General features: G+C 38.0%; 1 protein-coding gene across 4 annotated transcripts in view; it reads right to left on the bottom strand.

The window, feature by feature from the left end:
- hlcs (holocarboxylase synthetase (biotin-(proprionyl-CoA-carboxylase (ATP-hydrolysing)) ligase)) overlaps window positions 1–15,491 on the bottom strand; it is a 65,346-nt gene that overhangs the window by 34,833 nt on the left and 15,022 nt on the right. For all 4 annotated transcript variants that reach the window (XM_051386386.1, XM_051386388.1, XM_051386385.1 and 1 more), the window contains one exon: window positions 13,230–13,510. In XM_051386386.1, coding sequence (XP_051242346.1) covers window positions 13,230–13,510 — 281 coding nt within the window. The remainder of the gene's footprint in view (window positions 1–13,229; window positions 13,511–15,491) is intronic.

The following is a 15,491-nucleotide window of genomic DNA, read 5'->3' as shown; positions in this document are numbered from 1 at the left end:
CAAGATGTTGGAGATCTTCTACCAGTCTGTTGTTTCCAGCGCCATTTTCTTTGCTGCTGTGTGTTGGGGCAGCAGCATCAGAGCCAGTGACACCAACAGACTTGATAAAATCATCAAGAAGGCTGGCTCTGTACTTGGTCTCAGGCTGGAGTCTTTTGAGTCCGTGGTGGAGAGGAGAACGCTGAATAAACTGTTATCCATCATAGACAATGATCAGCACCCTCTCCAACACACAATGGTCAGACAGCAGAGCACCTTCTCTCACAGGCTGCTCCAGCTCCGCTGTCGAAGGGACAGATACTGGAAATCTTTCCTGCCACATGCCCTGTAAAATAACAGCTAAAACTCTGTCCATAATAATACAGTCTCCAAGCACCTTATATGTTTTTACATTATCTGTTCACTGCACCTTATATTTTTACTTTGCACTACAATTAGACCGCTTATTTATACATTCTCTATAAATTTTTTTATATTGCATTTTATATTGCTTTTTTGATGTTACTGTGTATAATGCTGCTGCTACACTGCAATTTCCCAGCTTGGGATCAATAAAGTATATCTATCTATCCATCCATCCATCCATCCATCCATCCATCCATCCATATATATATATATATATATATATATATATATATATATGTATACATAAATATATAATGTGCAGACAGTGTGTTCACATGTTTTTGCAGTCCAACAAGACCAACAGAGAGAGGAGTCGTCTCAACTGAAAATGTCAGGTTGATCGCATCACGTTAATTTCAGGAGGTGGACATACATATCATATTAGTATTTCAAACTTATCATCTTAATAGTTTTGAATCAGAACCTACAGTATAATAGGGAGTTGTGAAAAGTAAGTTGGCAGCCACCCAAAATGCTTTTTATCACTGATTGTATTATACTGTATAATAGTTAACTGATGTGTACCTTAGTGCTGTAGTATTCATAAATGACTAGTTCTGAAAATTACTAGTGTTATGTGTATTTTTTGACTGCACCAGGTTTCTGCTCAGTTCACCTTTGTTTTCCCTCACAGATACGTTTGGGTAACCTGGAGGCTTGTTTAAAACTACCAATATCAGAAGTTTTATTTAGGGCTTTAAATAAAACAATTATCTAGTTAAAGCAAAGTGTGCAGCTGTGCAATAGGAAAAAAGCAGGTTATTTGAGAAAGAAGGTGCCAGACAGAGACACGTGGACAGAAACAGACAGAGAAAATGTGGACCCTCTGCGGTGTTACTCTCACTACTGAGATCCATTTCATCTCCTCAGATCACTCTGTGACCATTGTCATCTACTCATTCCAACAAGACCAGAACAAAGACGTACAAAGTAGCGTATTTGACGATAGAGAGAGGAGCTATTGTCCTCCTGAGGAAGACCATGGGCCTCTAAATCCCTGCTCAGAAGTCTTTGTTTTAGAGGGCAGCTAAGCCACAGGGGTCACCCTTCCAGATACAGCAGGTCAGGAGGATAAACGCCTAACAGCCGAGTCATCTGTGAGAAAAAAAAGGTGGAGGAGGACCTGCCATCATGAGCTATGGGCATGTCACTTTCTCAAACACAGCAACAAGCAAGGCTAATGACCGGTCACTTCGGAAATAAAGGCGGATTATATTCACAGGGGTGTAAAGCTACTCATCCAGTAGAGGTTCTACCTTTACATTTCCTTATATATACACATAATCTTAGTACTTAAATTGGTGGATTTGATATGGTCAGTTAAAATATAATTTTTCTGAAAGCCATTTATCCCCCGCCCCCCCAAAAACCCTCTCACTTCCCAGATTAAAATATCTCAGATTAAAAGATTATTTCTGCCATCGATTCTCATTTTTGAAACAGGATTTGCCGTGCATAAGCGTGTTTGTATTGATCATTCAGAAGCATCAAAGGAATGATCAATAAGAGAGGACAAACTAATCTGTAAATGTGATTAATTGAGCTAATCCTGTTTACTGAGGGACAGCAGAAATTATCATTTCCAAATAGCACTATTGGAAGTGATCAATGAGAGAGGGCTGCTCCATTACCACAGGGCAGCTGAGGCACCAATGAATGACCTTGCTTTGCTTGTCTGGACAAGGCCTGCCTTCTTTGGCAGAGGTTCTGGACAGCAACACACAATCATCCCTTATACTGTCTGCACACCTTGAAATGTCCAGTTTCTTTCAGTTTTTCAAACAAAGCAAGTCTCCTCCTCTCATGGACGTCCTACAGTTTATTTCACAGTCTCCAAAAGCTGCCATACTGGCGGACAGAAAACATGCTCTTCACTGCCAGGCTAGCATGTAGATGCACTAATACCGACTGCAGAGTAAATTAGAACTATGCTAAATGTATGTAAAAAAAAAATGGAGGAAGTACCAAATCTAGAATAATTTCTTTGGTTCTTCTTCAGCAGCCTGAGAAACAGTTTAGAGAGAAACAGTCAATCTGAATATACAATTATTGGTCACATTTCTAAATAATAAAAGGTACAGGGCCCCTGCTAATGAAACTGTTTTTTACAAATGCAAAGAAGTAAGAGACAATGCATTCAGACAAGTTCATCCCAAATTGTTTCTGAAGCAAAATGTTCTAATCAGTGCAATTCCAAATCTAAGAACCTTTCATTCTTCCATTGCATTTATCATGTTATAAATCAGGGGTCTTTGCCAGCAAACAACAAATGAAGGTACGAAACCTGCTCTCTTCTTATTAACCTGTTGCATGCATTTGACCTTTCATGTTACACGAAGTTAAATATGTTTTGTTAAGATAGAATTGCGTTTTTATTTGAATTTTATATGAAGGGGTAGTTTAAATTGATAGGAAACAACTAGAAGGTCAGATTATATTAGTTTTGACATCATGTCATGGGGGGATATTTAGGGGGATAGTGGGTCAGAAATGGTCCCTGTTCTGGCAGTCTGACTATCTGTTATAAATTATACATTTAATATTTTTAAATATTGTTTGAGGAAAAAGCATTTGAAAGATGTTAACTTACTACAAGTAGAAAAAACAAAGGCTGCTCAAGAAGTTACAATTGTAACTTTATTTCATATGTCAACTAAACAGAATGTGCATAGGTTTATTTCACAGTGATCCTTTTCAGATGTGATTATTCTAAACAGTGTGTTTGACTGGTGTCCTTGTAAAAACACAGTTCTTTTCATGTGAGCCCTACAGCAGGATGCAGTGTTCACCATAATGTTAGTCTCATTGTTTAATTAGGAAACAGGGTTTGTTGTGTGGCATACAACTGAACTCAGTATATGGACAAGACATGGACTTGTCAGTAGCCTCTCGTTATATATTATATAAGAGCTCGAGTGAGACAGGTGGTTCTCCGGTGAAAACCATCCCTATAATAACATATTATATAATATATATATTTATATTCATATTCATTTATAGAAAGAATGTGAATGAGCCATGGTTGCTTATGGGCCTGGTACATTACTTTTTGCCCTTTGATATGGCACTTGATAATAGATGGCAAAGGTTAGTGGTATCTAGTAGATGCAGATAGCAACTCTCTGGCTTCACCATCCCATTCCAAACATGAAGGAGAAACTACGGTGGCCACGAAAGGCATGTAAAACGTGAACGTTCCTATGTTGAGCCAGTATTTGGTTTGTCCCTTCTAAAGGTAGCTCATACTTTAGAATCATGGCGGTTCAACATGGCGGACTCCATGGAAGGCGACCCCACTGTCTCATCCTATGGTAACAAAAACACAACAATTCTTATTTTCAGGTGATTCTACACTTACTCACACATACCTATAAATATTAATATATTTCTGCCAATAGATCCTAAAGGTTACACACTGGACCTTTAACTTAACTTTAAGTTTTCCCTTCTCATATTAAATACAGGCTTTGGATTTAAGCAGATTAAACTGCTTTCTGACAGGTTGGTGTAGTCTGCAGCGTTTGGACCTTGCATGTCCCTTCCCTGCGTTGGGAGTCAGCATCACACAGAAGGGCTGAGGGCTCTGGAGTATAACATACCTTCCACTGGACATAAAAAGTTCAAGTCAAACACTGCACCATATGTTCCCCAGAATAAGAAATAAGGACGTTTAGGCATCTGCTTACAATCTTTTATAATTGCAGGTGGAGCATGCAAGGTCAATTGGGCCAATTTGATTTTTATGGTCGAACCTGTTGCCACAGTTATGAGGAATCCATTTTCTCTGCACCAAACCCTATGTATGTCCCATGGTTTATATTTTTCACAGGAAACAGGACTCTAATTCCATACAGTGTCAGTTTGGATATTGGATTGCTTGTCAAAATAAACAGTGATTGCCAGGGCATTTGCCCAACAACTGGAACAGCTTTAAGTAGAAGAGTCCCTTGTTAAGGTTGTTTTTCTATGCAGATTTCCAGCATATGGAGGTGTTACACTGCAGTTACTGTACAGCATTCTGTTTATGTGACTCTCAGTCATAGAAGTTGCTATTTTGGAATAATGAAAGTTAGCGACAGTGTTTTAAAAAAACTGGGTACATGCCAAAAATACTTTCCACATGTGCAGACAGCATGGGAAACTTTTATATGACCACAAGTAGAAGGTAAAATAATCAGAATTACATTTACATCCATTGCTGCTTCTTTCTGCATCTCATTCTTTTGGGGGGAAAATAAAGTAGGCAAAAAAAAAAAAACACAAAATAAAAGTGGGCCCTTGGGTTTTCATGTCTCAGCCTGAAGCTCTTACAAGAAAAAGTCAACAAGTAGGAAGTGTGTTGCTCCAGGCACAGGGATCAAGTTCAGCAGAGCAGGAAAAGAATCATTATGCTCTCTGGACTAGCCAAGTGGTGTTAGAAAAACCCTATATTCCTATATACTTGTCCCAACTTTTCACAAATAAACACTTCCACACTTTTACCGATCCTTAACTAAACACCAAGACAGTGTTGTTGACACCCACATACACCACTCACATAGTATAAATGAATCAGTTATAATGAGGGGGTGTTTTGAGAAGACATGAACAATTTAATGAAGAATAAATGATAAATGATTCTACACATGTAAATCCACACAAACAAGTTTCTTTGCTTGTTATTGTATTTGCAATTAGTAATATGGGTTCAGTTGATAAACGAACTGACTGGCAGAAAATTAATTGCCAACTATTCCAATAACTATATGATTAATAAAGTTAAACTAAATAAAGTTATTTATAAAAATATTCTCTGGTTCCAGCTTCTCCAAATGTGAGGCTTTTCTCTGTTCTGGTTGGACAAAATAGGCTAATTTAAATAATGTGTTTAAGAAACACATGATTTTTCATACATTTCTGACAGCTAATGAAAATACTAAAGCTTAATCAATGATAAAAATAAAAAGAGATACTGTACTAGAGGAGTTCAGTATGTCTGAGGCTGTGCTTTGTCATTCTATTTTCTTATATCTGTGTCATTATGTTCTCCACTTGCAATTCTAAAAGGTTAATACCACGCAGCAGACATAACTTTAATCTTTTCCATATATCTGTATGTTTAAAGTATTACATTCTAAACAAAGACAGAAAAAATGCATCACTGTTAATGACCAACCACATATAGTATATATGTGTACACATTTATTTATATATATATTGAAAAAATGTGTGTGTGTATATACAAACATATTTGTATTTTTTTTTTTCTTGTGGTTTTATTTGGATAGTAACAGAAACGAGTGAAGGGAAAGGCAGGGAGAAAGAGAGAGAGAGAGAGAGAGAGAGAGAGAGAGAGAGAGAGAGAGAGAGAGAGAGAGAGAGAGAGAGAGAGAGAGAGAGAACCTGGGCTGGATTTGACCCTGGGACACTGCGGCAACGACTTGATTTGTGGTATGTGCTCTACTGGGGAGCTCCTGACATGAAGGGCTTGGTATTGTTTTACATTTAAAAAAAAAATATTACTGATGCGATATGATTGAAAATTGTATTTTTTTGTCTTGGATCTGTTACATAGAGAAATTGTTTTAGTGAAAAGGTATCAAAGTGTGTCAATGATTCCAGTTTAACACTGAGATCATGATTGCTGTAATAAATTAACATTATCAGAGTAACAGGAAGCCTTTGTTACTGCTGGACAGAACCAGACTACATGTTTACATCTGTTTCCAGGCTTTGTCCTATAAGCTAACCAGCTGGTGGGTTTATATTAAACAGACATATGTGAGTGGTATCAATCTTCTCCTCTAGTTCTCGCCTAAAAAGCGTATTTCTCAAAATGACAAACTTTCCTTTAATAATATCAATCAATAAGGACAGCCTGTACTGGCTGTGCAACTGCTACACATAGCAGGGACATCGGTGTGTCTAAAGCGCTGCTGAGTGTGAAGCTGCTAACTAAAAAGCATTGAGATTTCAGTCTGGTGTGACCTTGTGAGAACACCATCCTGCGTCTCAGTCCTGGCTATTATTAGCCACTCCCAGCCAAACAAAGCATTAATACCCTGAACAAACATGCAGGCTGCCGGCCATTGAGCCTCAGCCTCAAACCTCTGCACTCGAGCAGCTGAACCTGTGTTTTCATCAGCTCCTCAATCTCAGCCAGCGTGCAAGGCGCTTCGTCTTTAAACCAGCTCCCTCTCTGTCTATTAGGCCCCGTCTCAATGCTTTATTTGTTCTCCAGATATAAGAAAAGCCCAGACATTGTCATTTCAAAGGACTCTAATAACTGACTCGTCTAAAATTCATCATCTGTTTGACTATTTGCTTATTTGATTATAGGCATATCTTTCAAATGAGATAAGATTCCATTAACATCCTTAGGAATTTTAACCGTAATAAAGGTCTGTTTATCTTCATGTGCAGTGTCAAGAACAACATAATAATGCAATACTCTCTACCAACTATATATATTATATTAGCAGAGGCTATACTTGATGCTCAGCGGAAAATATTAACATAAGTTATATGTTATATTAGATGACAGAAAGACTTCTATCAGGGGCTTTACTGGGTTTTATATTGTACACAAATTACCATTTTAATTTGCCTAACACAGGGTTTCTGCATGTTTCAACAGGTTTTATTTAAGACTCTTTAAGACTATTATGAAAGCAATTTGTGCTGAATGTACGAATGTCCATGATTATTGTACTGTATTTTTCTGGTGTATTTTTGAGTATTTGTATAGTTGCACCTTGGGTTGCAAGAAACAACATTTCATTTCCATATACTCTTTATGTTTAAATGACAATAAACAAGCTTGAACCATGAACCTTTAATTTAAGACCTTTTTAATGTCCATACTGAGAAATGAAATACGAAAGCTATGAAGGAGAACTGATACTGGTTCCATGTTTCCCTTTGTAGTTGTTACAATATGAGCAATACAAATATTGTCTAAAAACACATTTAAAAGTGAGACTTAAAAATCCAACTTTCTACAAATAATGTTAACTTCAAAAACAATATCTAAAACATTTTAAGGATTAAAGTTTACTTGGATTTTAGACTTTGTAAGATTATGCAGACACCCTGTAATACACGCTAACACTCAAAAGTTTGCTGTCACCTGCCAAAAAAGCTTGATTCAGTACAGTCAGATGGCTAAGAGGACTACTATATTTTTGAACAGTCTTCCTTGCTTTAAAGTTGTAAAAAGTCATCTAATTTTATTTTATTGCTTATATTTATTTTTCTACTTGTTATACTTGACACTGTTTTGACTCTCGAAATGTCACCTCTTGATTTTATTATGTCACTGAAAAATCAATAAACAAATGTTTAAAAAAATAAAAGGTTGTAAAAAGTCCTCTTTACTAAAATGTGTTATATTGTTAAAATGTTTCCAAAAAAAGAAAAGTCTGCACAATAGTTCAACCAGAATGACAAGTGAAAGGGCAGAGAGGGACAAAGACAGGCAACAGAAAACAGCAGCCATTGGTAAAAGAAACTGGAAGCTAATCATGAAAATGTGTGCAGATTTAAACAAGAACAGGTTCCTGATTCAGTGTCGAGTGCACAATAATGTCTCTAACAAGCTAGAATTAACAGGTCGGTTGCTTTAGCAAAGCTATTCTTAAAACTTCAAGATAGAAACAGATGTTTAGTATAGGGTCAGCACTATTGAACATCAGCTGAACATACTATGGACTGACAGATCACAGTTTAAACCTGCCGAATCTGACCACTGAGTAGAATGTAGAGGGCCCAGAGAAAAACAGCTTCCCTAAATATTTAGAACCCAGTTGCAGCATTGTGGATCAATAATGATTTCTGGTTACTGATGCCTTTCTGGACTGGAAAACAAATTCAAAAAGTTTTATTCCCTGTCATATAGTCCTGTGGACATCAACTAAAAAGAAGTTACAGTCATTTCATTATTATTCTTTTCTGGCCAAAATGATTTCAAACATAAATAATATATTTGGTGTCTGAATTACTGTTTCTGTTTCTACTTTCTACTATGTTAAAATAGCCATTGTTGAAAGAAAGAAGAAAAACACCAATATTAGAGGTGACCCAAAACTTCTGAGCAGTAGTGTGGTGTATTTATTGCCGTCATGGTGTATGTGATGTATTGTCTATATATTTTTTTAAATATTTGCACTCCTTACATCATGTGTAAATTTTAATAGTGACCTGCAAACATCCAGTTACTACTTAAACAAAGAAAAGCTTCTTTGGATTTTTCACCAAGTCACCACTCATAAAGCAACCACTATGAAAATAAAGTGAGTAGAAACAGAGCTGCAACAAAGTTGCCCTGCTGGACTCATGGTATGGTATGCCACTGGGTCTGTTACATCATATTGTTAAATTAGAAAGACGCTGTGTCTAGATTAAAGATTAAATAGGAACGAGTTGGGGCTGTTATTAATTTAAACCGACTGACTATAAATTAGAGTATGCACTGATACATAGAAACCTGGTGGTATTTAGTGGGGTACGTATTTGTAGTAGGGATGGGATAATATATCATAATATTGCGTATCAGCATAAAAAAACACATTTATCATGTTGAATTACCGTTATCGTGACAAAGCTGTCTAGCTCTCCAGCATACAGTGCTATATTGTTTTCCTGATTTAGTTTGAACAAGGGGACAACTGGGATACCGCATCTTCCAGACATCCCAAAATCCTAAGCCTGTCACCATGGCTGAAGGCTCGGCTTCCCCGTTTTATCCCCCAGAAAGAAAAGTTAAACCGGATGTGGAAATAGTATATATTCCAAAAGAAAGGGAGAAGAGGTCCCTTTCTGTGATGCCATAAATATACATGTTTCTTAACAAAATGTAAGGTAAAGTGATTCCAGTATGTTTTAGTGCAATTTTCAAGGCATGAATTATATTTTCATGATAACTGTGATAATAATATGTTTCACTCCAAGCATATTAAAATACTAACATTTCATGTGTACGATTGGAAAATCATATCAACCTAAACTCCACTGGTGGAAGAAGTATTCTAACACTTAACTGAAATGAAAGAAGTAAAGGCGGAATTTAAAATATAATCTATTACAAGCTGTGTATTACAAATTAAAATGATAAAATTAAAAGTATATAAAAAGAATGAGTCTCGTCAGTGTTGTATAGTTACATGAACAAATGAATGAATGATTGATCACATAATGTTATATAATATTTGTATATGAAGAAGCTGCGTTCATGTTCCATCAAAAGACAAATCAGTGCTACATATCACATACTATGTATTATCATTACTATGTAAGCAGCATGTTACAGCTGGTCAAAATGGGAATTTGACCTTGGACAGTTTAAAATACATCATATTTTATAAAAAAGTGTTATATTTCCATCTGTAATGTAGTGTGAAATGGATTTACTCGTAAGTACAAGTAAATCAAAATTGTCTTTATTTTCTCATATTCCAATATCCTTTACGCAATTAAAACTAAATAAAAAGGAAAATATAATTTTAAAAAAAAATGTTGGGCCAAGGATTAAAATGTGATAAACAGAAATTGTAACATAATTTTAGATGGATAATTTGGCCAATTTGACTATTAACTGTTTTACTGCTGTCCTTTTCAACAACCCGCATGCATTTGTAGAATAACAGAATTATATTTAGACATTTGACCTGTGTATACATACAGCATTATACTATATATATACACTAACATTACCAGTTCTTGGAAGGCAAATAATAATGGATTTAATTCAGGTAATCCACTGAACAGAACAGCTGGGGCAGACCATTAAAACATGAAGGTAGAAGGTAAGCTATTGGTAATGTAACATTAGCATATTACTGTTAAATCTTTCAGGTTTATAGGAATGACTGCGGGATTAATCTCTTCAACTAGCTGGTCACTAAAGGAATATCACTGCATTATTGTTGCACAACATAGTTGGTCTTCTTAAGCTAAACCCAGACAAGGAACACTACTGTAGTGAACAGTGAGTGACTCCAGCTTCTGCTCTGCGGTGGAAAGCACAGTTTCACATAAACACAGCCTGAAAACTCTCTGTTCCACTTCAATCATTCTACTGGAATCATTGAACAGATTGGAGGTGTGGACATCCATTTAGAGTTCTCTAACAAGGTTAGTATAAGAAGTCATCGTCACTAAACTTCCAACTAGTAATTAAAATGTGTATTTAAAATCTACAAATCTACAAGTGAGAGTGGGAGTTAGAATAGTTTGCAAGAATGCGAGTGTAAACACAAGAAGGCTGTAAAGGCGTACTAGTGAGTAGATAGGTTTCTATGTTTTAATGTCACTGACAACCTCTGCAGTCTCATTTAGCCACTTTTTAGCAACCTCCTTTTTTTAAAAACAGGTGGGGTATTTACTGACATATTTCATGTTGTAGAGCAAAATGTGAAAATCAGCCGAGTTTATTTCAGCCATCTTACCAAAAACTAGAGTTGTTCCGATACCAAGACCAGTATGGGAAATTACTCTGATACTGACTAGAATTGGGTATTAGCTGCAGAACAGGACTCCGATACTTACAAGCAGTGTCCTGTTTACCTTTTCTTCCCCAGGATTGCAAGGACCCACCCTACTCTGACAAAAGGTTTAACGTGAGCCTGGCTGGGAGCCAATTGGGAAGTGCTAAAATGCTAACTCAGTTCCACCTTTTGGGACTAATTACTGTAACACTCTATGGGGTGCCCCAGTAGCTCACCTGGTGGAGCGTGCACCCCATGTAGTGGGGCTGGGTCCTTAGCGCAGTGGCTCAGATTCAATTCCAGCGGCCCTCTCTATCTACCCCTTTCCTGTCTCTCTTCAGCTGTTGCTGTCCAAAAAAGGCAAAAAAGTCTGAAAAAAATGTGGCAAAATGTAGTTAGAAATGCACATGCATCATAAAGTTACATAACTTGCAAATGACCGATTATAAAACATATTGAAGAATTCTCTGAGCCCAAGCTTGAATTGATTCAGACTTGACAACGCTCCTCCAGAGCCACAGAGGACACTATACAATCACAACTCATGACTATAATGTAGTACTATATACTACTAAAACTGATGTTCATGTGTTCTCGCCCTTTAACCTACTTAGCTACATGAGTTTAGTATGTGGCCACACTGATATTTACACTGAAACACACAGAACACAAAATGTTTTACTGTTGCATAGTGTAATACCACAGCATCAGTGGGCACCATGCAAAGACTCAATGCAATCCGCTCCATTTGCTTTTCTCTAACACTGTTAAAGTTCTACGAAAAAGCTTGGCTTTCTCTGAAAATATTCAGTATCATACTGAATACTTAACACAAACGCTTGAAGAAATAAAACAAGCATTCCTTAATAATAGCATTAATCAAGGCTACTCCAGAGGGACAGCAGGAAACTCAAACATTAGCAGTGAAATCAAACTATAGCAACAGGTTTTGGGGTTATATGGTCGACTCATTCACCCGGCTTTAGTTTTTGTATAACCTTAATGACAACACTGTCTGTTCCAATCAGCTCAGCGCTGCTTCACAATCCATTTTTCAAACTTTATGACAGTTTTAATTGCTCCCACCTGCTGCCTGATCGACCTGCTCAACAGCCACTTTTACTCACGTGTGGAGGCAGACAAAGAAGTCTATTAGGTGCAACTTGCCTTTGCTGCAGTGAGGTCACTTAGGCATTAAATTAGTTCCAGCCTGTCTACCCTCCCACCCAGTGTGCGCACGCGCACATGCGCGCAAACACACACGCCAAATGCTGGATTGATTGTAGGATTTTTGTTTTATCGCTATCTATTCTCTCCTTCACTTGCCTGGTGTTAGCTTCATTTTCATCCCTTGATATAGCAGCACTTTATTACCTTAAAGTGCCACTGACATCAGTCATTGTTTTTCAGTTATGTCGGTCTATTCATTAAACAGGCAGTGTTGCTGTTCTGTTCACTCTTTTGTTGCATGCCTGCTGCCACACCGCTCATCTTACAGCTATCTCTCAGCTCTGATAGTTACCAGCTACGTCCCTCCAGGTGGTTGCTCTTTAATGTAACCTTGGATTTGACAGATTTGGAGAAATATGCATTTTCTTACTGTGCTCAATGGGCATGGAACAATTGGCAAAAAGATCTTAAAGTAGATACATTTATATCTAACAGCCATGATATGGCTATCGCTCATAACCAGACTCCATAGACAAAAATGCAAATTTTAGCTTGCACTATACAAGTTCATTCAAAGTGGACAGAAACAAAAGTCACCAAAAACCATCTTTTTTAGTATTTCTACTGTTCTAACAATCACCAACTCTGATTTGGTTGAAATAAATCCTTAATTCAGCGACGTTGATGATAAAAACAGCAGTTTCAGTCGCTCTACTCAGCTGCACACGGAGCAGACTGCCTATGGAAACAAACACAGAGAGGCTGCGATAGCAACACAGGCAGAGGGAGAGTGACACCATGACTCCACTATATCTTTACATAGAGACTAGCTGTTGGTGTCTCTCTCTCTCTCTCTCTCTCTCTCTCTGAATCAGAACCTAAAGTATAATAGGGAGTTGTGAAAAGTAAGGTGGCAGCCATGTGACCAACTTCAATGATGATTTCTTTATTGTGCTAAGAAGATCTACACTGAATCTTTAATCTCTAAACAATCAAGTCAACTATTGTAGGTAAGCCTAACTGTGTTTTAGGATGGTAAAAGGTGCTGTGCAAGGTAACAGACGGTTAGCCTGTTTACATTGCAGTGTTGCACGTGTTTTTGGTCACACAGCCACTATTTTGCCTGTGAGAATAAGCTGCTGGCAGGCTCAGTATATTTGAAACATTAAACAGGCTCAGAGGATGTGTTACCCTTCCAACAGGTCCATGGTAGATGTGGTGACCTCAGCGTACAGCACGGTGCGCCCAAGTAGGTTGGTCTTCAGGTTCTTGCTGTAGGTCTCCATACTGAACTGTGCCCAGCTCTGGGACTCTGAAGAGTCGGTGATCAGGGCCAGAGAGCTGTCGGGCAGCGAAGGACCATCCTGGTGCTCAGAACAGGACACCATCCTGAGGGATGCCTTGGGCAATTTCAGGAGGCCATTTTGATCTGCACGTGTGTGAAGCCAAATCAGGAAGCGGGCCTTGGCCTCCTGTGAGGAAGACATAGAAGGACAATAATAGCATCAGTGGTTTCTGATATGTACCCGCCCGCCCGCCCCCACACGCCCGCCCACCCCACACACACACACACACCCACCCACCCACACCACACACACACACACACACACACACACACACACACACACACACACACACACACACACACACACACACACACACACACACACACACACACACACACACACAGGCAGGCAGGCAGTATTGCAAAAACTTTTACAAATGGCTGTGAATGTGCTTCTAGTGACTGTTAAAGCTCCAGCAGACTGTGTTTCCAGCATGGACATTGAAAGTCGGACAGCAGATGCTTATGGCTGGTTAGCTCTGACTACCAGCATTTGTACCCCTACTACAATAAACGGTAGGCAGTCTGTCACTCTGGTCAATGTCACCTCAAGTGTCACACACTCCGTACACAAGGCCACCCCCCCATATGGTTCTCTCTGCTGCAGTTTTTTTATATCTACTGGGTGGGAGGGAGCTAGAAGAAATTAGAGGTTTTGATACACTTCAAATAGTTTTTAGACAAAAATAGAGCTCAATGGCACAGAGGAATATCAAGCTCAATACACTACTCTTACAATACTGTGGGTGTTAAAGATCCAGTGTGTAACATTTAAAAGCATCTATTGGTATTTTTATCCACAAAGGTCCTCTTCCAAGGAGTCTGCCATGTTGAACCGCCATGTTTCTTAGTTCAACACTAGATACCACTGGATCCTACACACTGGTCCTTTAGTTGAACATTTAGTTTTAATTGAATGGATCTTCTAAAACTGCAGTGCAGTGCAGAGTATGAGGACATATCTAAGTGCTCTATGTTTTACTGGGTTTTTATATCAGGCACCAGGACAGTTCATACTGAGAATCAGTTGTCCAAAATAATGGATTTTCCATTTGAAATGAATATGCTGAATGAGTTCATCAGTGTGTGTGGATAATCAATGACATGGTGTAATTAGGCAGCAGTCCCAGTCTGCTCTGTTCCAGTCACTTCCCATTAATCAAGTTTCTCTCTTATGTCCTTACAAACACAAAACACATCGTCTTAATGTGTTTTATTTACTGTGATCTTTGGTGCATATATCTTATTTTGTTATGGACTTCCTTCAACTCTCTTATTGGATCTTATTGTAACTGTATGTATGTGATGTAATTATGTCAACTTTATTGAGCAATTCTGCCTAATATTTACTATATAATGGCTAGTTTATTTGATTTGATTTGACATTAACACTAAGTCATACCCACAAGACACAGAGTAACAGTATATGATTTGTACAGAATGATACTGACATTTAACAGATGGATCATAAAATCAGTTTCAATGAGCCAATGTTCTGTCACAGGATTGGCTAAGCATAACAGGTTGGTCCCAGTGTCAAACATCATTGTAATTCTGATACATGACAAGAATTGTTTCAACTCAACTTACTGTACATAACAGCAGAACCAGTGAAACCATGGCCACACACACACACAACTACCCTGATAGACCTCACTGATTGAATGCATTGTATTCCATAATGTTCCCTACAGTTCCCACTCAAACATTCATTTGAACTTTTCTGTTGAAATTTATGATGAGATTTGAAATTGAACAAAGACAAAAACAGTATCACAATGGTGTGACAAGCCCTGCATATGCTTCCGAAGAAACTCAATCTGCTCATGGTTAGTGTTCATATTGTGAGTAAGTTTTAGATCTAGTCTTTAGTCTCTAATTGTTTGTTTTTTCCCCCCAAAACTAGCACTGGTTAGCATTCTGTTAGCTGGTGATGCTGTAGACATGCATGTCAGGAACTGGGATGAGCAACACAGGGGGTCTTCTACCCCTTCCCGTTAACTCTCTACACCTCTGACTTCAGCTACAAATCAGCCATGCCACCTGCAGACAGAGTTGTTCCAATTCCAATACTGCCTAAAATGTGGTATCGGGTATTGACAAGTATG

The sequence above is a fragment of the Dicentrarchus labrax genome, unplaced genomic scaffold (genome assembly GCF_905237075.1).
Source record: "Dicentrarchus labrax unplaced genomic scaffold, dlabrax2021, whole genome shotgun sequence".
Taxonomy (NCBI): Eukaryota; Metazoa; Chordata; class Actinopteri; family Moronidae; genus Dicentrarchus; species Dicentrarchus labrax.
The sequence above is the reverse complement of the archived record's forward strand: the minus strand, read 5'-3'. Positions and strand labels throughout refer to the sequence as shown.